This window comes from Etheostoma spectabile, chromosome 12 (genome assembly GCF_008692095.1).
Source record: "Etheostoma spectabile isolate EspeVRDwgs_2016 chromosome 12, UIUC_Espe_1.0, whole genome shotgun sequence".
Lineage (NCBI taxonomy): Eukaryota > Metazoa > Chordata > Actinopteri > Perciformes > Percidae > Etheostoma > Etheostoma spectabile.
Genome location: NC_045744.1, coordinates 26,361,322 through 26,384,430, shown reverse-complemented (window position 1 = coordinate 26,384,430; position 23,109 = coordinate 26,361,322). Strand labels below are relative to the sequence as shown.

General features: G+C 43.2%; 2 protein-coding genes across 6 annotated transcripts in view; both read right to left on the bottom strand.

Annotated features, from left to right (window-relative positions):
* The window catches only part of kdm4ab (lysine (K)-specific demethylase 4A, genome duplicate b), a 33,637-nt gene extending 11,626 nt beyond the window's left edge, over nucleotides 1-22,011 (bottom strand). Inside the window, exons 1-16 of one of the 3 annotated variants that reach the window (XM_032531270.1) lie at nucleotides 22,005-22,011; nucleotides 11,098-11,259; nucleotides 10,368-10,543; nucleotides 10,137-10,251; nucleotides 9,397-9,590; nucleotides 8,893-8,942; nucleotides 8,706-8,809; nucleotides 8,348-8,485; nucleotides 7,936-8,156; nucleotides 6,600-6,766; nucleotides 5,785-6,464; nucleotides 3,858-3,965; nucleotides 3,555-3,672; nucleotides 3,175-3,350; nucleotides 2,572-2,785; nucleotides 2,052-2,131 (exon numbers count right to left, since the gene is read on the bottom strand). In XM_032531270.1, coding sequence (XP_032387161.1) covers nucleotides 2,052-2,131; nucleotides 2,572-2,785; nucleotides 3,175-3,350; nucleotides 3,555-3,672; nucleotides 3,858-3,965; nucleotides 5,785-6,464; nucleotides 6,600-6,766; nucleotides 7,936-8,156; nucleotides 8,348-8,485; nucleotides 8,706-8,809; nucleotides 8,893-8,942; nucleotides 9,397-9,590; nucleotides 10,137-10,251; nucleotides 10,368-10,543; nucleotides 11,098-11,238 — 2,682 coding nt within the window. In that variant the 5' untranslated portion in view covers nucleotides 11,239-11,259; nucleotides 22,005-22,011. Of the gene's footprint in view, nucleotides 1-2,051; nucleotides 2,132-2,571; nucleotides 2,786-3,174; nucleotides 3,351-3,554; nucleotides 3,673-3,857; nucleotides 3,966-5,784; nucleotides 6,465-6,599; nucleotides 6,767-7,935; nucleotides 8,157-8,347; nucleotides 8,486-8,705; nucleotides 8,810-8,892; nucleotides 8,943-9,396; nucleotides 9,591-10,136; nucleotides 10,252-10,367; nucleotides 10,544-11,097; nucleotides 11,260-12,394; nucleotides 12,599-22,004 lie in introns of those variants that run through there. The other 2 variants (XM_032531269.1, XM_032531271.1) reach the window with 2 other exon arrangements.
* Nucleotides 13,998-23,109, bottom strand: part of abhd8a (abhydrolase domain containing 8a) — a 10,598-nt gene continuing 1,486 nt past the window's right edge. Inside the window, exons 1-5 of one of the 3 annotated variants that reach the window (XM_032531285.1) lie at nucleotides 18,328-18,401; nucleotides 17,026-17,861; nucleotides 16,725-16,895; nucleotides 16,345-16,561; nucleotides 13,998-16,220 (exon numbers count right to left, since the gene is read on the bottom strand). In XM_032531285.1, coding sequence (XP_032387176.1) covers nucleotides 16,020-16,220; nucleotides 16,345-16,561; nucleotides 16,725-16,895; nucleotides 17,026-17,861; nucleotides 18,328-18,351 — 1,449 coding nt within the window. In that variant the 5' untranslated portion in view covers nucleotides 18,352-18,401 and the 3' untranslated portion in view covers nucleotides 13,998-16,019. Of the gene's footprint in view, nucleotides 16,221-16,344; nucleotides 16,562-16,724; nucleotides 16,896-17,025; nucleotides 17,862-17,993; nucleotides 18,105-18,327; nucleotides 18,402-23,109 lie in introns of those variants that run through there. The other 2 variants (XM_032531287.1, XM_032531286.1) reach the window with 2 other exon arrangements.

Genomic DNA, 23,109 nt, shown 5'->3' with positions numbered 1-23,109 from the left:
CGCACACTCTGAGCCATGCATACGCAGACAATGGAGACAATGGTAATTGGCAATGCAGATGGTGAGGTGGTACACTGAGTTTAGACTGCAGAAAGTAAATTTGGGAATAATGATTACTCTTAATATTTTCAAGTATTGATGCCTCACACACATTTTTTTTCCTCTCCATATCATCCATGTTACCATGACGATAAATCCAGCAGTGTTATTTGCACTTGTACTGAGTTATAATTGTTCCTTAAACACCTTGTAAAATGCAACTCAAATCAAAATGTGTTCTTACCACTAGGTGATGCTGTGATTTTGGCAAGGTGTTAAACACAAATTGTTGTAAACATATAAAAACTGCGGTGACCCCCTGCACGTAATGCTGCATGATGGTGGCCCTGCTGGCTCTGCAGGAGGACTAACCCCAAATGAAAGAATCAGGAGAGAAGGAGACTTCAGGGACCATGACGATGACTGGCTAAGGCGCATGTTTTCCCTACACTGTGCGAGAAGAAATTATGACCGGGGTTGAAATAATTCAATTTGCAGCAATTCCCGAGCGTCTGAGAAGTTTTTTGCTTTTTCCCAGCCAGTCGTCATGTAACAAAAGAACAACTGCCAGGGTCATTAACATACTGATCAGCATTCATGAGGTGCTTTGCATTGACTATTTATGGTTAGAAATGGGCATGTACAGGGCGGTATAAGAGGCTGATTCACGTACGCACACTTGTGGGTAATCTGTGATTTCTATAGGGAACATTGCTTACAGATGTGCAAACACACGGTTTTATAAACCTTAATTTTATTTTTTTGGCTTATGCCATTCTTGGGTTTCGGGCGTATGTACAATTTTATAAAGGATCCTACCCACAGTTTTCACCTCACTTGTACTAACTCACACTAAAGTGCTGCTGTTGATTGACAACTTCCATATGCCGTTATGAAAACCGTTTCAAACCTTGGCCACAACAAGTTGACAAACCTTTCTCCACAGATATCAAAATATTACAGGAAATCCTGTAACATAAACACAAGAAGCCTTCATCCTACTACAGACAGTGTGAAGCCAAAGTCTCAATGAAAATATAAAGTGAAGCATTTCACAACAAGCAGTTGTTCTGAGCAGATAGGAATGCTGAAAGCAATGGAAATTATAAAAGATAAATTTTACAAACAAACCCACAAACAATAGCACATAATGAAAGTGAACACTCTCACGGTCTCAGAACAGCGGAAGCAGGAGCATAGAGAGACAGGTTTATGTACAGTAAGTATGACAAAAGCTGCTGTTGTCTGTGTTAAACTATTAGTTCAGTAAAGGTATGGTTTGTATTGTGCTTTCAAATAAAATAAGGACTGACTTTAACAGAACGAATAAGCCTCATAAGATGCATAAGGTGCACAATGTACATAAAAAGCAGCACAGAGCTGCAGTAAAACAAAGATGCATCATGATACTGACAATGGTTTAAGCTGTAGCAGCTGCAATTTACATCAATTAAAAAAAAAAAGCTTATCTTATTACATAGAGGTGCCAGTGACTGTCAACCAATGGCACTAGTCTGTCATCTGAGGAAGATTGCAGATCTGAGAGTAATGACACAAGTATGTATGATAGTCATTTTATATCTACTTTAAAGCTATGGTGCGTAGTTTCTGTCTCCCCATTGAGGAATTCTAAGTAATGACAACAACGCCAGCCTTTGGTGATCGCACACCACCCCTCCTCCACGCCGTTGCTAGTATAGTTTATCCTTTCAAATCAAGGAGGACAGAGGAATTAAAAAAAACATGGACTCTTCAGAAGAACAACTACTTGTAATTTTTTGTCCTTTCCGTCTTCAAAGCTGACCACTACTGTTGTCCTTTCTCAGCAGTGACATAAAACGCTTCACTCAAGCTGCTGCGAGCGAAAGTCTCCCGACTACACCATTTAGTAATCATAACCATACTAAGAAACAGTTTTGTCAAGCTGATGTGAAGCTGCTTAATTAGCTTTGTATCAACAGACGTTCATTAATACTTGCGCACTATAGCTTTAAGTAGCCCAATTAACTAACCTCGGTGACGGCATTAGCCTCACAGCGGGCACACAGCCAGTTGTGTAGCTCTGCTTCATCCACCGACACACCATAACAACCTGAAAAGGAACAGAAAAGAACATGGCACACATTCACATGCTTTATTTCACAGCATGGTTATAGCTCATATTTGGCTGGTTACTTCAGAGAAATAAATGTAGTTTCAGGCTATGGAACAACCAACACCCGACTACTGGAAAAGACAAATTAGCTCTATAGGTAAATGCTGTTTGAGAAGTCTCGGTGCTACTAGTTAAATAATGTGTGATTTGAGTGTGGCACATGTGTGCTTGAATTTTCATCCATAATCCATTTATGGTCTTTAGTAATGGCTGTTTGACAAAGCAGTGTAACAGCCGTTTAAAGAATAACCTTTGAGTAGTTGTTTCCTAAAGAATAACGGAAAATCTGAATGGGCTGTATGCAAGATATATTTCATCCAACAATCCTTGAATAAATACTTTAACAGATATCTGTTCATTACAGAGAAGGGGCTTACTGGTATGTACGCGGACGCAGCACTGAGCACAGCTGACCAGCCGGCTGGTCCCGTCCTCTGCAACATGAGGGTTGGACAGCTGTCCCTCCCCATTATCATTCATCTTGCTGGATTGGGTGTTGAAACACACTTCAGGGATGAGTGGCTTGGACCACTGGCGGCCCCCTTTACGGTTGAACAACGTGACGCTGGAACTACCACTACTGGATTCAGACTTGAGGGGACAAAAAGAAAAGTTCAGAAGCTTGTTATATGAACATCTGCTGGATCCAATCCCCAGTAAGAACTGGCTGAGACACATTGAAACCCGTCAATTGATAAATCAATGCACGAGTGAAGCAGCTTCGAGCAAGAGAGCGGAGGGAACGAACAGCTCTATGAGCGAGGAACAGACATTCTCACCGCTCCACTGTGCTCACATGCTCTGCACAGTCCATCACAGCATCTTCTCTGAAATGTTTTCATTTGTGTCTGCTCCAGAAGTGGTTTGCCATAAATGTTGAAAACATTGACTGTCCCCTCAATATTGATGCAAAAATGTTAATAAGAATGTTAAATAACAGAACTACATTCATAAAATCAGAACATGCTTGTAGTTGTCACCTGATGGTAAGTGTGGAAGAGCAGGCAGATGGAGCAGTAGGGGGCCTGCTGGCCCATGCTCTTGTTGTACTTCCTTTCTGCCTGAGGGTCATATGGGCGACACTGCCACAGCTGGGTCAGGGGCTTTGCCCACTCCTCTTTCTCCTGTTGCTCAAACTCCACATCTACGTTCACATCTACACATAGGAGGATGGGACGAGGGACAGAGTTTTAAGTGTGAAAGAAGGAGGAAGATGGTGGTGAAAGCAATTGGATTTAAAAAAATGGGGTGAAAATAATTAGGACGAGCCTTAATATTATGAATGTAAATATGGTGGTTGGTAAACTGGCACCACACAACATACTACTACATATTGCAGATCACCTAAACAAGCGCATACCATCGTCACTGTGCACCTCTCTGATTAGAGGGTGATGACGGGGCAGTGTACAGAGCTGTGCCTGCTTCTGTTGCTTCTTCACAACTGACTTGCAGTATGACTGCTCTTCCGACACCTGCTGGAGCAAGAAGTGTATAACAAGACAAAACAAGGATTATACTCCATCTGTAGCAAATTGAAATAAGATAAGTTGCAAAGTCTCACAATCATGAGGCATATTGGGACTGGTAAGCATACATTTTAAGATAAACATTGGGTCCATTGATCCCTTTGAGACTTCGGTCACAGCTAGTAAGTACTTACATGAGGATTCTGAGCGATCACTTTCACGTCATTATGGCTGGGTTTCACAACAGGAACGGTGTCCTTCGGGATGAAAATGCCACTATCCACAAGGGGGGATTGCTTACTCTGTAGTTTGAAAAGCATGGATAACATGGAACATTTAGGGATTTGGGATTTTGGAATTATGCCTGATAAAGTGATCAAGAATGGTTGTGTTAGTTGAGTTAAGCCCTTCTCACACATGCACTGCAACCCCAAAATTATCTAGTCATTACCCAGAGGAGCTGTATGTGTGAAAACAAATGTCTGAATCAGTTGGACCGGACTTCACAGACTTTCCCTGCCAGATCCTCAGTTCAAAGTCTGTGATGTCCTTTTGAGTCCATATGTTAATGGAGCAGGTCAATGCTTGATATTGAATACATATCAAGCGAGTGGGCTTGTGGGACGTTTCCATCATGTGGCTCGCGCAAAACTGGAAGAAAGGGTAAATAAGCAAGGTCATTTTTTGAGCAAGAGAGCAAGAGTTGTTTATGACCAAATAACGAACCGGCTCTGTGAGGCAGTGTAGTCCGCGCCATGCCCTGCCTTCTGCGCTCTCTAACCAGACGCCACCCCTTGCCTAAACCAAGCAAAATAGTTCCACTAAGTGAGAACGCTGACACAGACAATCTTGTGTTGCGCGTCATATGTGTGCCAATGCTCGGATTCTCCAGACAATGCCCGGAGTACATATGAGAAAATGGCTTTAGTAATAATGCTGAGCTTAAAGTAATTAGTATGCAAACATCATACAAAGAAAATGCGCCATTTTTTTTTTTTTAGTACCTACATGCACAATTGTATTTTAAAGCAAACACAGCGCATCAAGGCCATGACACCCCAGGGGCTTGACAAACAAACATGAAAATGCAAAACAATCGCCTGCGATCCATACCAGCAGTGATTCAAATTTGAGACGGTTTTCAAAAAAGTTTCAAATATTCACGCCAGCTTATCTACGATGTCGGTGAACCGAAAAAAGAAAGTAACGGGAGATGTAGTGTGAGTGGACGCGAGAGAGAGCAATCAGAGCAGAGAAGAGTGTACAATAGAGTCTGCAGTTTGAGCACAATTAAATGCTGCTACTCCTCAAAACCAACACAGGTGTACTGTGACTTGTTTTCCTGGTTGCCCAGTGGAGTTACGGGGGTTTGCTCCAGAGACTCCAGGCCAGTCTCCCCGTGTTGCTGTCCCACCACGGTCTGTAAGCCGAAGCAGCAAAGCTAACACTAAGCTATTTTAATTCCTTCTGTTAAACAGTACACAGTGCAGTATGTCGAAGGTTTTTTTATTGTAAAAATGTGAGAATGGAAAGATAGTCTTTGATAAACGCTGGCTTTGTCAAGGTTGAAAGTAGTAATTAAGTTTGTCGTCTGTGAAGCCTATCAGCCTCAGTGTTGTTGTTGTTTGATTATCATAAGTAAACAAGAACAGGATTGGTTGATGTCTATTTGCGGTGAGAAAAAAAAAAAAAAAATTAATTTACCTTGTTTTGGGGGGGGGGGAGAGATGACATTGCTTTATCGCCGTGTAATAGTCACATTCTGTGTGAAAGTACTCGTGACAAAAACAATGGTTCGAAAAAAATATATTGATGTACAAATTAATAGAATGAAAAATAACGTCCTCAGTGTGTAAAGACCTTTATGAGCACTCAACATAAATTTGACAAGTTACATGTTGAAGTGACAGCGCCATTTTGTAGAAGTTGGTGTTACGTTAAGTTAAAGACAGCAAAAAAAAATGCATGCAGCATATAACATAACTTGTGCTTAAACATGCGTGTGACACTGTACTTAGAGCAAACAATGACTAACATTTTAACAATACTAATTGTTGCATCTTTGGTATGAATGTTCTGCCAATGTATGTTCTTTTTAAAAAAACAAAAGAAAAAACAGACCTTTCGCTTGTTGTTCTTGGGGTTCTCCATCGGTGTTTTGCTCATCTCTTTGACTTGTGTTCGAGTCTGAGAGGAAGCAGACGTGCTGGTGGGCTTAACTTCAGGCTCTTGCACTTCTGCCTGAGCTTCAACAGGCATAGACATCTTAGGTTTGTCCATCTTTTGGTCCTGCTCCACAATACTCAGTGTTTCTGACTTAATCGGTGCTGCTTTGGTAGGAAAAATCTTGCATTGTGGCTGTGGCTCCGTCCTTTCACAGCTTGGTGCCTGAGGCGAGGACTGGACCTGGGTGTGTGATGGTGTACAGGTTTTGTGCTGGAGATGACGGGGTTGATGCTCTCTGGCGTAGCTGTGCACCTGCAACTGAGTGCGAGGCTGCTGCTGCTTTTCTAGAGTGTAGCTGTGCACTTGAAGAGTGTCTTTTGGACTCAGAGTCCTGTGGAAGAGCAGGCTGGCTACCCCCATTTTGCGGACAGGCTGAGCCGTGACTTCTGTCCATGAAGGTGCAGCGGAAACTGATAGATGTCCGTTTCTAGGTAGGGCCTGAGATGAGATCGCAGGGGCGCGAGTCTTAGTATAATGTGGGGGACGTCCTACATCACTGATACTTTGGGTCAAGCCTCTATGAAATGGATCCAATAAAGTGAGCTTGGTTGGTGTGACAACCAACTTTGGTGGGCCTGTAAATTAAATAAGAGATCCCCGTTTAGTAGGTAAGGAGAAATAATACACTTTCACCACAAAACAACTGTTATTAGAGGCTTTGTTGTCCAACAGGAAACTAGAAGAAAAAGACAATACACAGGTAATAATACCTTTATTTCTTTTGCCCTCTTGTGACATGGTGCGTGGAGGTATGAGGCTGAGCCTGGGACGCTTCCCATACTGCTCCACATCTTCCTCATCTTCATCTTTGGGAACAACCTCCTTAGGCACCTCGAGGCACACTCTGTGTCTCTTGGTCTCTATCCTCTGCGTAGTGCTGTGGACCAAACAGAGACAAAGGGCAAGGGATTGGAAACAGTGGAGAACAGAACCCCATTTGTGTTTTTCTGTTGCTGTGAAATTAAACCTTGGTGTATACCTCTCAACAAAATGTCAATACTAGAAATCAATACAACACAAAAACAAAAGCCTTAAAAATGACCATTGTGCTAAATCTTTTGATTGACCTTAAGCAAACAAATACAACTGTTGTTGTACTGAGCAGTCTTTAGGTGCAACGGTGTCTAGTCTCGCTTGGCCAGACTCTCCAAAGCATGCTGAAGAAGGGTCTGGCTACTCCACATAGCATTCGAGGATGCGGTGAAAACAAGCTCAGTTTTAATGGCATTTCTTTAAACCAATCAGAATGGTCATAGGGTCTCCAGTCATATGCCCTCACTGGACTTTCCAAAGCTGACATGCCCATGGGAACACCCATGTCAGCAGAGCAAAATAAGCAGGAGTAATAAAATCACCCTAAGCATGTACTTGTAAGTAGAGCTGCACGATTATGGCCAAAATGATAATTACGATTATTTTGATCAATATTGTGATCAATATTGCAATCACAATTATTTGTTGATTTTAACCATACAATTTTTATTGTCACATAAGCTATTTATAACTGCTTTCACATCCATATCATGCTACATTCTTCTTATGTTGAAGTTGTATGTTGTATAGACACATGTCTGCTGCAACACATGTAAATAAAAATTGGCTTTCTGAAATAAATAGTGTAGAATTTCTTTTTTTAATGTATCTCTGAGAAAGCTCCTTCACTTGTTTTCCACAATAACTGATTAAAAGAGCTAGGGAGAGAGAATAACTGACTGCTATCTGTTGAATCTTCCTCCCGTTACTCTGTCCTCTGTGACTGTCTACGTCTAGAAACTAAGCTGGGTGGTGCAGGGAACAACTCTGACTGGCTCATGATCAGACAGTGGTTTACGGAGCAGTAGATTGGCTTTGCAAAAAACCCGGAGCGTTCTATAAAATGACGCATTTAAAAAAAATTTTTAAAAAAAAATCACGCAAATTTGATCGTGGGAAGTCAAAATTGTGATCGTGATTAAAATTTGATTAATTGTGCAGCCCTACTTGTAAGCATGTAAAATTTTACGTTATAAACCAGAAAGATATTCTTTTCTGTAGTAAATGACCCACCTCTTACGCTCTCCGTCCTCCCCACAGCTCTCTATGGAGTTACTGCTGCTGGTGATGTCATTAAAGGACTCCCCCAGGAACTCCCTAGCCTCTGGGGTGGGCCGCGTGTGGTCAATGGGTGTCACATCTCGCCCTGCCAGCCACTGTTCATAACGATCTGGCTGGTATTTTTTAACAAAGACATCCATGGAAATCTTCACCATGTCTTTACGGCATGAACACTAAAGAGAAGGAGGGCACAAAAAGAGTGACTAAAATGCTGAATACTGCAGGTGATTTCATTGCATGTACATCTATAAACATATAGTTGATTCTATGAATTTATATATTTAAATTTTTTTAATAGCAAGACAAAATCTGATTTAAATTAGGTGAAGTATGGTTTTCTATGTTGTCATTTGGCGATCCTTACCAAAACTGCTTGCTTGCCATACTCAATCCATCTCTCTGTAGCAAAGTTGGTGGATTCTGCACAGTTGAAACCATGGTTGAAACCAGCATGATATGCGTAAGGGAAAGTTACCATGAACTCACCAGCCTCCTGAGTAATCTTAGGGAGAGGTAAAAAAATCACAATCAGTACCTGCAGTTCATACATTAGTTCAGTGGGTATGAAGAAAAGATAAAATGATCCATCATTGGGCTCACAGTGGGGGACATTTGCATTGTAACAGCAGCAAAAGGGATGGTGCAATAACTAAATGTATCAGAAAAAAAAAAAAAGGTCATCTAAATGAAATACAAACAAACAAATAATACTCTACTCATACCTTATCAAACGGAATGCCATACTTCTTCAGTATAGAGGGAGAGATGAGAGTCATCTTGTGCCTCAAAAAGGCCTCACAATTTTGGGAACTACCAGGAAAAAACCCTAGAAGAAAAGAGAACACACCGATGATGTGATAAGCCTTATACTATACACAGCTACAGAAAATAATATAGTTTGTTTCTTACCTTTAGCCAAACGCTCCAATCTTTTCCCATGCTCTGGAGGAACACAGTACCTGCATATATTCAATTAAGTCTCATTAGTCATAGTAACCTTATATTATGCATGTATGTATATAATATGCAGTGTGTTGCACCACTCCATTGGAAATGAGTGAGAGACACATTTTCAACTCATTTACCAATTTTCTTTTTAACCAAAGCAGTCTGGGATAGAACACCCTGCTGCATCAATGCTGTAGTGTCACTAATATGAAACAGGAAACCTGCATTTTCCGTGTCAAAGGGCCATTATTTATGTAAATGACACTCACGCCCATGTAACAGAGAAGCTTGTATATTAACATCCAGATCAGCACATATCCCTAACCACGTTTCCTCTGGGTTTGGATAAGAAGTGGTAATTCAAAACAATTATAGATTATTATAAAAACTATATAGGAATGTGTAAGAACCAAAAGCTTTATTTCTGTATCTGATCAACAACAACAAAATGGTTTGTGTACTTACCACGATTTGGGCTCTCCAAAGTGCAAGTAGTTGATACTGTAGAGGTCCATGTCCTCAGTATGCCACGCAAAAGTGGTCTTCCACATGCCAAAATACAAGTAGGGTGTATTAACACCCTCAATAGTGATGCCGCTTTCACATTCAACAGTATCCAAAATGGTGTTCAGTCGGCATATGTTCCACTCTTTGACTTCCTGCAGTAGTAGAGCAGATAACATAAGAGCAACAGATGAGCTTGGAAGTGGAGATAATGATCAGTATTGTTATCAGCAGTTATGGATCCAGCCAACAGGTGTACAGACAGCTTTAAGAAAACTCATCAATATTGTTAATGAATATTCTAGGGGTGGGAATCAAAAGATGCCTCCCGATACGATATCATCACAATACAATATTCAACGTATTGCAATATACTGCAATTCATAACTCCCCCCCCCCCCCCCCCCCCCCCCAACTTCTAATTTTTACCAATTTCAAACGATGTCACCAAATTGAAACTTTGTCAACATCTGTTTTATCTGAAAAGATACATTTCTGTTTGATTCAATTTTATTGCTGCAAAATGGGATTGTCAAGCAGACAAACTGACCAACACATGTATATTAAAAGATGTATACTTGGCTCCTGTGTATTGATAAAGTATTGCCAGTACAAATATTGCGATATTATGCTGCATCAATTTTCCCCCCCAACCCTAGAATATTCACAACAGCAACAACATCCAAGAAATGTCAACTCACAGGGCCATATAGAGATCCATTAACATCTGCCCCATATATGGGAGGGTTAAATGTCACATTCTTCCAGTACTTCCTTTCCAGCTCCTCAAAGTCATCATAATGTGGACTACAGAACCTATAATAAAAAAAAAAGAAGGCATTAACAATAGTTAGTCAGTACCAGCACTATAAACTTCCACCATCATATAACTGAACAAAAACATAAATGCCTTTAATTTCTGCACTTCTCACTTGTCACTGTTGGCCAATTTGCGAAACTCTCTGACGGTCATGGACTTCTTCTGAATGTTGTATTGTGTGAAAAGGCCCGACTGGCCTGTCACCACCTGCTGAATGGGTGCAGGGATCACCAAGTCGTCTATATCGTCATAAGAGCCTCGCGGCTTCCATTCCTTTGGTGGGACAATCTTGGAGGAGGAAAGTGGACAGTGAGTTATTCTGCTGTTCTTTTTAAACACCGTTATCAAAATGATTAACAAGCAACACTTGGAGGTATAAATGTAATTCTTTTTCTGACATGCTGGTATAAACATATGTATGTCACAACAGAACAAATGTATACAATTGATAACCTTGCCTAAATAATTTTGTAGAAAAAGAACATGTAATAATAATTTAAAAAAAAAAATCATAAATTAAATTTGTATAACACTTTTCCAGGACCCAAAGTTGCTTAAAGACATAATTGTCGGGGAGCCATCAGAACTGTAGCACTGACCATTGCTAGTTTTTCATTTTACATTTGCTCACCATTCTTTACTGCAAATAAAAATGATCCCATAACACTGCAATGGCTGTGAATATGCCCTGTGTGAACACATCAATTAAATTTTATTTATTGAAACAAATCATAACAAGTTATCTCAATACACTTTACAGACGGAGTATGTCTAGCCCACGCTTTGTAATTTACAAAGACCCAACAACTCCAGTAATTCACATGCCGTATGTCAGTACTTACTTTAGCCAGGCCTGCTTTATGTGCTCCCTGGGATTCAACATATGCAATGTAGCGGCTGAAGTTCCTGAACTCCTCAACAGTGGGATAAAAAGTCATGATCCCCTTGGAACCATGGGTTTGGGAAACTACGTCTGACGCCATCCCAAAACTCAACGGCAGTTCCTGCAGGTTAAAAATGGGGAAATTGTGATTTTACGATGTGATATGTTGATTAACTGGATCTTGACTTTGATTTCATATTTCGGCACATTTATTTTCCAACATTTACCAAACTGGTTGCTTACAGTATTAACATTTCAAGATACAAACTGCTTGGTAATCTGAGTGATAACTGCTCAATACATCTTTTTTGCTGTATATTTTTGCTGTACTTTAACATTAAAACACACAAATTACTCTTACAAAGTTATATGATGGCAATTAACCAATTATGTAACATTGCTGGTTCTGCATAGTAGAGAGCATAACATAACTTAAATATGTCACTGTCGTATGTAACGTGTGTGTATCATAAATGCGTGAATAGAACAGTGTGTATACGTTTTTCTTTACAATGGCGGGGAAGAAACCTGTGTGAAAAAGCTAGAACCGCCCCTGATTGGTTAAACCAGGCGCTCTTTAATTCGGTCCCACTGTAGAAGCCCAGCCAGCTATAATCAGCTCCTTTGCTAACTTGCTAAAGAAACATGAGCTAATACGTATAAAGAATACCGGTATGCAATGATACTAGCATTAGCTAGTCTGATAGCATGTTTTTACTAGCTAGCTAGTATTCAAGTCCCATTTAGGTCAGGTCACGCACATAATAGTTCCAATTACTAATTTGAGCCAACTTGCCATTTTCTTTCCATTGTGTCTCAAAGGAAAAGTAATGATCCCAAAACAGCTAGCGTTAGCTACCTAGCTAATACACGGTAACACTGTGATGGGAAGAGACTATTTCCTGCATCACAGAAAACACCATAGCTTTCAAGTTCCTACGTATGGCGTGTTAGCAAACTTGGACAGAGCTAGCGTTAATGTTCTCATACGACTTGGTAGGTTATACAAATATTATTCCTAAAACCGACGCTAAACAACTGTTTTGAGTTCAATTTTACGACAATACAAAAAGTGAAACTATCATTTCCCAAGTCAGTGAATTGTATTCCGGGAAATAGACTACACCCGCCCCCTAGCATCGACAGCAGCCGTTGAGCAGTTCCGGCTAGTTTAGCCATAAGATTAGCATTGTGAGTTAAGAAGCTAACATTCTGGAACGAGCATGAAATAATTCGACAAGCAAGTAGCTACATACCACCTCCTCGGGGTTGATTCACGACGTTGTTCCTTTGCGTTGTAAACACCTCGTAATCAATAGAAACAGCAGTTGTTAACATAAGAGAAAGAAGACAGCTTGCTAACTAAGCCCCCTGCGAATAGATCATCCTCCATTACCACTTCTAGTTCTACGCATGCACACGCATCTCGGATTTTGTTTACCCCAACACGCATGGGACACGCTCAGCCAATCAGAAGGCGTCTCTGATGGCTCGTCGTATGATGTATTCAAATCTAGTTTATGTCATTTTTTGTAATATCTGTAAATATATTAACTTAATTGCCAACATATTGTCTGTCTCAAGTTATAAAAGGAGAGAGCGGCTTCTAATAATAAGAAAATGACATGGATCAACAATGAGATATCTAGGTAATTCATAATTGATTTTTTGGTTGTTTCACACATTAATTAGATTATTATGTTAGCCTAATGTTTGATGAATGTAACTCAAACATCTGCTCTCACTGATTACAAGACAATCAGTTTACCATTTAAACATTTGAAAAGAAACATTGAAGCTACTGGTAATTAAAAAGTAATTACTAAATTACAACACATTTCAGAAAGTGATATTTTTAGAATATCTTTATTAAGTGTCCAAGGTGCACACAATTATAAAAAACAAACACTAGAGAACAGAAAAGTAATTTAAAAAAAATAAAAAAATAAAAAAAATAAAAGGTTTGCACAATTTTGCTGTGATAGGCAAAGAAATTACATTTATTGAAAATAATCTGATTTTACTATTGTAACGTAAGCCAACATCTTTTTTTATGTCATGCTGTTACACCCAACACTCAGTGAAGAAAAACATATTAGGTCTACATTACTACATTACTACGGCTGTGGCTCAGTGGTAGAGCGGTTGCCTGCCAATCGCAAGGTTGGTGGTTCGATCCCTGCAGTCATTGTCGAAGTGTCCTTGGGCAAGACACTGAACCCTGAGTTGCCCCCGGTGCTGCGCATCGGAGTGTGAATGTGTGTGAGTGTTTATCTGATGAGCAGGTGGCCACAGTGTATGAATGTGTGTGAATGGTGAATGTTTCCTGTAGATGTAAAAGCGCTTTGAGCAGTTGTTAAGACTGGAAAAGCGCTATATAAATACAGCACATTTACATTTACAATCCAACCATCCATCCATTCATCTTCGTCCACTCATCCAGGGTCGGGTCGCCGGGACAGCAGCTCCAGCAGGGGACCCCACACTTCCCTTTCCCGAGCCACATCAACCAGCTCCAACTGGGGGATCCTGAGGCTATCCTTGGAAATATTATACCTCCACCCAGTCCTGGGTCTTCCCCAAGGCCCCCTTCCAGCTGGACGTGCCTGGAACACCTCCCCCAGGGCATCCCCAGGCATCCTTAGATGCCCGAACCACCACAATTGGCTGCTTTCAACGTGAAGGAGCAGCGGCTCTACTCCGAGCTCCTCACGGATGACTGAGCTTCTCACCTTATCTCTAAGGGAGACGCCATCCCCCCTCCTGAGGAAACCTCCTGAGGGTCTTGTCTGGATGTTGTTCTTTCGAGTCATGATATATTACTACAAGCAAACTCAAAAACAAGCAAAATCACCAGTAGTCTGTGAACATCGGTTTTATTGTATGCCAGGAAAGGCACGTTAATACACTGAATCCAACTGTTTTGATAGGCTATATAATGTTATATGCATCTACAACCAGGCAGTGCATATATTATGATTCTCACGAATAAATGCAATAATAACATTAACACATTTTGTTACTCACATTTTGTATATGCACACTTTTAGCATAAGAGGAAGTACATGTGCACCAGGTAGTTCATACAGTTTCACTGACCTTTCACACCGAAGGAGACATATTCAGCAGCACTTTTTGGTTTTTGGAAAGTCCACAGAGAATATACTGTATAATGTTTTTGGATGTCAGTGCCAAGTAAGTTTATTTTCACTCCATGTTGTTCCAGTTGCATAAGACCAGTCATGTTGCATCAGCATCCTGTCAAAATGCATATACATAAAACAGACCAGCATGTTCAGGTCAAATGTCTCTCTTCTTTCTCCTTTAGCTGAATCATATTTGATTTTAAGCTTTGGAAACCTGGAATCTTAACCACCAAATTACACAATTTGTCTTTCAAAACAGTCTAAACTATCCAGTCAACATATACACACTGTAAGAGAGCATATTATAAGACTGTGCTTTTACTCGCACCTTACTGTCCCACCATGAGACGAAGCAGCACCCATGAATGAATATCTTTCAGTGAGCATAATGTTCAGCTCATTCATTCAGTTTAACACTATAAGATAAATAGGACGGATTGGAGTTAGGGAAGACACCCAGCAGCTTAAAGTGGTCAATACAACCACAATTTGTTATGGCAGTTTGTTTCAAAATAAAATAATAATAATAAAAAGAATACTTTATTATTAAAATGAATTTGATCAGAGAGAAGTGCACAGGGAATTCAATTCAATTTTCAAAATATATTGCAACTGTCCGCCACAACTCTTATACCTTTTAAAATTCTGCATGGCCTTGGTACTTTGTATCCTTAGTATTTCATATATTATAGCAGATATAGCTGCTAGAACAAAGCATCTATTTTTTTGGCATCCGTGTTTGTCAACATCTGTTTTGCAACCAGTTCCCATAACTCTCTCATTGAATATGACTTAATTTTTATGCAACTATGAATTGATGATTTGGTTACATTGTGCTTAACATAGACGCACATAGCCTTTGGGATTTATGTTTTGTTTTAGAGTTCAATATATGGCAAGTATATTGTTGTAATTTGGAAAAAGATGAGCCATTTCGATTGAAAATAGCTGTGATTGTTTGAGATGTTGTACACTGCACATTGTATGGATGTGGTTACTAAGTCAACAATAAATTGTTGTGTTTCTCCTTCTGTCAGAATGTAATTTACATATGCATGTGGTGCAATTATTAATTACATTTTGCACGTACATTGGTATATATTTAATGTCTTTAATCCAGTCAGTGTTTGATAATAAACTATTATTATCAACACAGTTTTATTATAAGCTGTCCTTCATACTGGCAAATCAGATCAATGAGTCCTCAATTCCCTACATATCATTTTGACAGTTTCCCACTTAAAGCAGATGTAGGAAGTACCCAACAATAATTTAATAACCATTTTGTAACAGCAGAAAAGAAGCTCAGCATTACTTGACAGAATATTTAAGGTGAGGGAAATCACACACTATTTCATAGATTTCATACTTTTTGCGTCTTGTAGTAGTCAGTTCATCGCCGGATACATTTAATACACAATTCACGAATGGACATAGTCCTCCAGGTATTGCGTTGTTTTGCAAACACAATGCAATGGGACACAAACTGGTATCAAAAAGCGAAGCGGAAACTGACTGTGTATTTGCATCCATTCCTCGCAGCTTTATGTTCTTTCCATCGTTCTCTGGTCGGCACTATGCCTAAGTCCTGCTTTATCTTGGTGCACCAGTGGCCGTCCGCATCTTCAAGACGTGGCCCTGTTTTTAACAGCTCTCAGCCTGGGAGCAGCCTTTAGAACGCATGCCACAAAAGGCCTTCTGCTTGGGTCCCTAATAAAACTAGACTCCTCGTTGGTTATTTGTCCATAGACTTATTGATCTTCAGTGTGTGGAGAGTATCACTGGGAGCTGTGTCTGTCTTGCTGCTGTCTTTTCTGGACATGTCAGGCTCCCATAGAAAGAACTCGTGGAGGAGGGTGTTGACGGTGTCAGGGCACTCCATCATGACCATGTGACTTCCCTCCTCAATGACTTTTAGGAACGCGAACAAAAGGATCTAGAAAGGGAGCCAAAATGAATGCAGGACATTATGATATATGCACTAAAGTGCAAACACGTCATTTCAAATGAAACATCACGTGATAAATCAGCACTCATCCATGCATGAAGATGCACTTTACCTCTGCCATGCGCTGGTCCTCATCCATTGGCACAAACTTGTCACACATGCCATGAACCAGAAGGATGGGCACAGTGAGCTCGGCATGGTAGACCTCATCCCCCTCTGGCCAGTACTGGCCACTCATCATGGCCCGCAGGACAAACGGAGACACGTTGAAGGCATTGCCATGCTTCAGCAGCTGCTTTTCTTTGGCACCCTGACGGGCAAATCCGGCTCTAAAGGTTAGAAAAAACAGAGGAAGTTAAGGTTTTTCTATGTATATTTTTCAAATGTTCTGACATCAACAGGCAAAGCTTTTGTGTCAGCGATGAGAGAAGTTACAGTGGTGGGTCACTGTCTCTAGTGCCAATTTTGGCACATTACAAATGCAGATCTTACTTGAGGAAGCTCCAGGCCAGACAGGGTGACAGACAGTGCAGGACACAAGATGGCAGCTGGAAGATGGAGCATAGGCTGGGCTCCAGAGCTGTGGGACCCCCTCCATTGATCATCACCACCTTATGAACCAGATCAGGATATTCATGGGCCAGGAAGGTGCAAAATGACACTCTGCAAGAGATATGATGAGAAAGGTACAGCATGTTAACAACAGCATGTTAATCACTACTAGATGGATGATAGATGCATGGATGGAGATATGGTGAGGGATGTATAACAAAAGCGTGTCACAGATCCTCACCCGTATGAGTGGCCGATGAGTATGTTGCGTTTACGAGCATATCTCTTAAAGATGGCACGAAGGTCCTCGGCAAGGGCATAAAAAGTATACGCTGCTGCAATCTGTGGGGCAATACTGGCTCCATGCCCCGCCAGGTCGGGTGCAATGACCTCGTAGCCCAGTCGAGAGAAGAAGTCCAGTTGGCTGCCCCAAATGTCCAGAGAACCTCCCACACCGTGCACGAAGAACAGCGCTACGTCCGAGTGGGTCCCTTTGCAGCTCGAGATCACCCTCTTTGAGTCGATTTGCACCGTGCGCTTGGGCTTGCGACGGCGGCGACGAGGAGGCGGAGCGGGTTTCTGTTCCCCATGAGGTGAAGGAACTGGAGGAGGAACAGGATTGGGGTCTGGAGAAGAGGGCATTTCTTTGTAGTCGGCCAGCTCCACCTCTACAGTGCTGCAAGGCTCCAGGTCCCCATCCTGACACTGCAAGATCTCAGAGTGCAGAACATCCCCCAGATTCTCAATCACCAGCTGGCCGTTGCGGTAGACCGTGATCTTCCTCTTGCAGTGGACACTGCTGCCGGTATTGCTCTCGCTATAATCCTCAGGAGAGCCGTCAACACCATCATCCTCATCACCATCCGTCTTCTCCTTGCCTGCAACTTGCTGTTCCGTTACTACGAGCGGACGCTCGGGGATAATGTGCCGCACTCGCAGGACTCTCCCAGGTTTCACCTCCACAAATTCAAAACCATCAGAGGGTTCTGATGACTCCAGGGGCAAGACTAGGCTGGCGGCCTTCCCAGTCAGGCAGCATAGTATCCCTTCAGTGATACTGGTCAGCATGGTGCTTCCCTGCATAAACATCACACAAAAACAACAACTCTCAACACTTGGATGCTTAATTTGAAACATAACAAAGAAAGTTGTAGGTTTATGAACAAGGTACAAAATGGGAAAACAGATCATGTTTGTGAAGCTAGTTACCTTTCGCCAGAATTACACACTTTTTTTCTCACATAATAATTATATGTTTTTAAGGTTCATTTCCTGTTGCAGTGTTTGCAAATGTTAACAGCTCAACAGGAAGAAATCGGGCCCCAGCTAGATTCCTGTAAAATTGGAACAAAGCAGTTTCCTAGCAACACAGTTACAATGATACAGTCTTCTTTATCCTTTCATCAGTCCGCAGCCAGTGTTGAGTGACATGAAACAGATCAAGCGCGAGGACAATTTCAGCTTAACAGGCTCCAGACTTCTATGCAAATTTAAAATAGCATAGTAAGTGCAGCTCCTACTGCCTTTGTAAAGCTCAACTCACCCGGGTGACGAAGCAGCTTGACATTCAGGGATTCCAAGTTCATAGACAGACAACATCAAAAACAATACTTGGGCTATACAGTTTCAATGTCAGTGACTAACCTAGACGTTTGATATTAGTAACCCCTCTTTATCACATGGTCAGAAGCAGGATATATATAAATAGAAAATGCCAGTCATATGGCATGACTGGGATAGCAGTTTTCCAATGGAGATGCAGGGGAAGCTATCTTTGTTTTGCTGGCCAGCAGGTCCAGTCGCAGCATCTAAACTGTATTTTGGCAGTTGTGCAAATAAAGCATCATAAGATCTTACTTTTCATACACAGGCTGGTTATCTCTAGGAAACAGAGTGGGAAGAGTCACATTTATATAAGGCTTTATTGTTTCCTGGTTACAGAAACAGAGTGAAACAGAGCGTAGTATGCACATTACTGCCCACGGGGCAGATTTGACATCACTGCTCATAGCCTATCATGTAACATGTAGTGTAGATCATGTCTGCAATCACGCTCCCTACTTTAAAATAAATATGAATGTATGACATCAAGACATCTTGAGATGTTAGTGGGGGATGATATAATGAATGCATTATTGTAAATTTACGTTAGCATAGTGAATATATACTCATAATTGTGACCTGTGGGGATTCGTTTTCATCAATTTATTCCAGATTAAAGTCTTATAAAGTGTGTATTAGGGGTGGGACAATACACACATGTGTGTATATATATATATATATATATATATATATATATATATATATACTATCCACTCATATATCTATATATATATATATATATATATACATACACACAAACACACACATATACATTGTATATAGATGTATATATCAATATAGCAACATCGTTGTCCAACTTTTATGTGATACGATAATTGATACACTGGGTGAAATATCAATATTTTATTAATAAAATAAGGTGCTCTAAAGAAATTTCCCTGCTCCCCAAGTGGCTACTTCATGGCTCCTTGAGGTGGCGCTCAACACATGAACGAGGGAAACTTGAACGTTAGTTAACTAGCCGAGGAGGAAGAGGTTTTCAACGGGATGGTGGACGTTTGACCTCTCCGGGAACCATCACCTATCGTGGTGGAGAGTTTTGTGTCCCTATGAACCTGAGGGCTGTGTTGTCTGGAGCTTGTGCTCCTGGTAGGGTCTCCCATGGCAAAGAGGTCTCAGGGGAGGGGCCAGACAAAGAATGGTTCAAAAACTCTTATGGAATATCAAGGAAGGGATAGAGGGACCCTGCCCGGTGGAAGCCGGGGCCCCCGTCTGGAGCCAGGCCCAGACGGTGGGCCTGTGAGCGAGCGCCTGGTGGCCGGGTTTGCCACGGAGCCCGGTCGGGCACAGCCCGAAGAAGCAACGTGGCACTTCTCCCTCCAGCCCATGGGCCACACCTGTGGGAGGATCCAAGGGGTGGGTGCGCTCCCATGGGTGGCGGCGAAGGTCGGGGTTTCGACGGACCAGACCCGGGCAGCAGAGGCTGGCTCTGGGGACGTGGAATGTCACCTCTCTGTGGGGGAAGGAGCCGGAACTTGTGGGGAGGTGGAGCGCTATCAGTTAGATCTGGTGGGGCTTACCTCTACGCACAGTCTCGGTTCTGGAACCTACTCCTGGATAGGGGTTGGACTCTCTCCTACTCTGGAGGTGCCCAGGGTGTGAGGCGCCGGGCGGGTGTGGGGATACTCACAAGCCCCCGGCTGAGCGCCGTGCGTTGGAGTTACCCCGGTGGACGAGAGGGTCGCCTCCTACGCCTGCGGGTGTTTGGGGGGGAAAACTCTGACTGTGTTGTGCGTATGCACCAAACAAGAGTTCGGAGTATTCGGCCTCTTGGAGACCTTGAATGGAGTCCTGTATGGGGCTCCAGTAGGGGACCCATTGTTCTCCTGGGGGACTTCAACGCACACGTGGCAATGATGGAGATACTTGGAGAGGCGTGATTGGGAGGAACGGCTCCCTGGTCTAAACCAGAAGCGGTTTGTCTGTGTTGGACTTCTGTGCTAGTCATGGATTGTCCATCACAAACCATGTTCGAACATAGGAGTTTCATAAGTGTATGTGGTACCAGAGCACCCTAGGCCAAAGGTCAATGATCGATTTATAATCGTTATCTGATCTGAGGCCGTATGTTTTGGACACTCGGTGAAGAGAGGGGCAGAGCTGTCAATGATCACCATCTGGTGGTGAGTTGGGTCAGGGGGTGGGGGAAGACTCTGGACAGACCTGGTAAGCCCAAACGTGTAGTCGGGTAAACTGGGAACGTCTGGAAGAGGCCCTGTCCGACGGGCTTTCAACTCGCACCTCCGGCGGGGCTTCGTGCATCCCTGTGGAGGCTGGGGGCATTGAACCTGAGTGGACAATGTTCAAAGTTCCATTGCTAAAGCTGCGGCAGCGAGCTGTGGTCTTAGGGTTTAGGTGCTCAAGGGGCGGTAACCCACAAACACCTGGTGGACACCGGTGGGCAGGGAAGCCGTCCGACTGAAGAGGAGTCTTTCCGGATATGTTATCCCGGAGGACTTGGAGGCAGTTGCAGGGTACCGACGGGCCCGAAGGGCTGCAGCCTCTGCCGTGACAGAGGCAAAGCAGCGGGTGTGGAGAGTTCGGAGAAGACATGGAGAAGGACTTTCGGTCGGCACCAAGGTGCTTCTGGAAAACCGTTCGCCACCTCAGGAGGGGGAAGCGAGGGATCATCCAAGCTGTATACAGTAAGGATGGGACTTTGTTGACCTCAAATGGGGAGGTAATAGACGCGTGGAAGGAGCACTTTGAGGAACTCCTAAATCCAGCTGACACGCCCTCTGTGGTGGAGGCAGAGCTGGAGGATGATGGGGGATTGTCGTCCAATTCCCTGGCGGAAGTCGCTGTGGTGTCAAACAACTCCAACGGCAAGCCCAGGGATTGATGAGATCCGTCCAGAAAGCTGATGAAAGCTCTGGGTGTGGAGGGGCTGTCTTGGTTGACACGCCTCTTCAACATTGCGTGGAAGTTGGGACGGTGCCTAAGGAGTGGCAGACCGGGTGGTGTTCCCCTCTTCAAAAGGGGACCAGAGGGTGTGTGCCAACTACAGGGGTCTACACTTCTCAGCTCCCTGGTAAAGTCTACTCCAAGGTGCTGGAAAGGAGGGTTCGGCCGATAGTCGAACCTGGATTGAAGAGAACAATGCGGATTTCGTCCTGGCCGTGGAACAACGGATCAGATCTTACTTCACAAGGATCCTGGAGGGGGCCTGGGAGTATGCCCAACCAGTCTACATGTGTTTGTGGATCTGGAGAAGGCGTATGGACCGGGTCCCCCGGGAGAAATTGTGGGAGGTGCTGCGGGAATATGGGGTGAGGGGGTCCCTTCTTAGGGCCATCCAATCTCTGTATGACCAAAGCGAGAGCTGTGTCCGGGTTCTCGGCAGTAAGTCGGACTCGTTCCAGGTGAGGGGTGGCCTCCGCCAGGGCTGCGCTTTGTCACCAATCCTGTTTGTAATATATATGGACAGGATATCGAGGCGTAGTCGGGGCGGGGGGGGGTTGCAGTTCGGTGGGCTGGGATCCCATCGCTGCTTTTTGCAGATGATGTGGTCCTGATGGCATCATCGGCCCGTGACCTTCAGCACTCACCGGATCGGTTCGCAGCCGAGTGTGAAGCGGCTGGGATGAGGATCCGCACCTCTAAATCTGAGGCCAGGCTTCTCAGCAGGAAACCGATGGAGTGCTCTCTCGGTAGGGATGGAGTCCTACCTCAAGTGAAGAGTTTAAGTACCTTGGGGTCTTGTTCGCGGTCGAGTGAGGGGACCATGGAGCGTGAGATTGGTCGGAGAATCAGAGCAGCTGGTGCGGTATTACATTCTGTTTATCGCACCGTTGTGACAAAAAGAGAGTGAGCCAGAGGCAAAGCTCTCGATCTACCGGGCAATTTTTGTTCCTACCCTCACCTATGGTCTGAAGGCTGGGTCATGACCGAAGAACGAGATCAAGGGTACAAGCGGCCGAAATGGGTTTCCTCAGGAGGGTGGCTGGCGTCTCCCTAAGGATAGGTGAGAAGCTCAGTCATCCGAGAGGAGCTCGGAGTAGAGCCGCTGCTCCTTTGCGTTGAAAGGAGCCAGTTGAGGTGGTTCGGGCATCTGGTAAGGATGCCTCCTGGGCGCCTCCCTAGGGAGGATTCCAAGCACGTCCAACTGGGAGGAGACCTCGGGGAAGACCCAGGACTAGGTGGAGAGATTATATCTCCAACCTGGCCTGGGAACGCCTCGGGATCCCCCAGTCGGAGCTAGTTGATGTGGCTCGGGAAAGGGAAGTTTGGGGTCCCCTACTGGAGCTGCTGCCCCCGCGACCCGATACCGGATAAGCGGATGAAGATGGATGGATGGATGGATGGTGGACGTTTGAGGAAACCAACAGCCGCCCCAGCCACGTTTAAGTCCAAAGTCTGGACCCAGAGTTGTTCTATAATTTTGTCACTTTGGACTTGCAGTGATTAAAGAGAGAAAACCTGCACGTAACCTTTTCACAGGCAATTTCTAGTAATAGTTAGAGGAATATTGGGATTTATCATTATGGGATTTTCTAGCAATATAATGATTGCAGAATTGAAGCATTGTGATATTATCGTAAGTCATGTATCATATCATGAGGTTCGCTGTGATTCCCATCCATAGTGTAGCCTATACATGGAAACAAATAATATCTCATTTCTTCTAATCCCCTTCAGTTGCAGATTCTTATTCTGCATGTAAAAAAACAGGAGGCTTCATGTATGCATGTGCATGTGCATG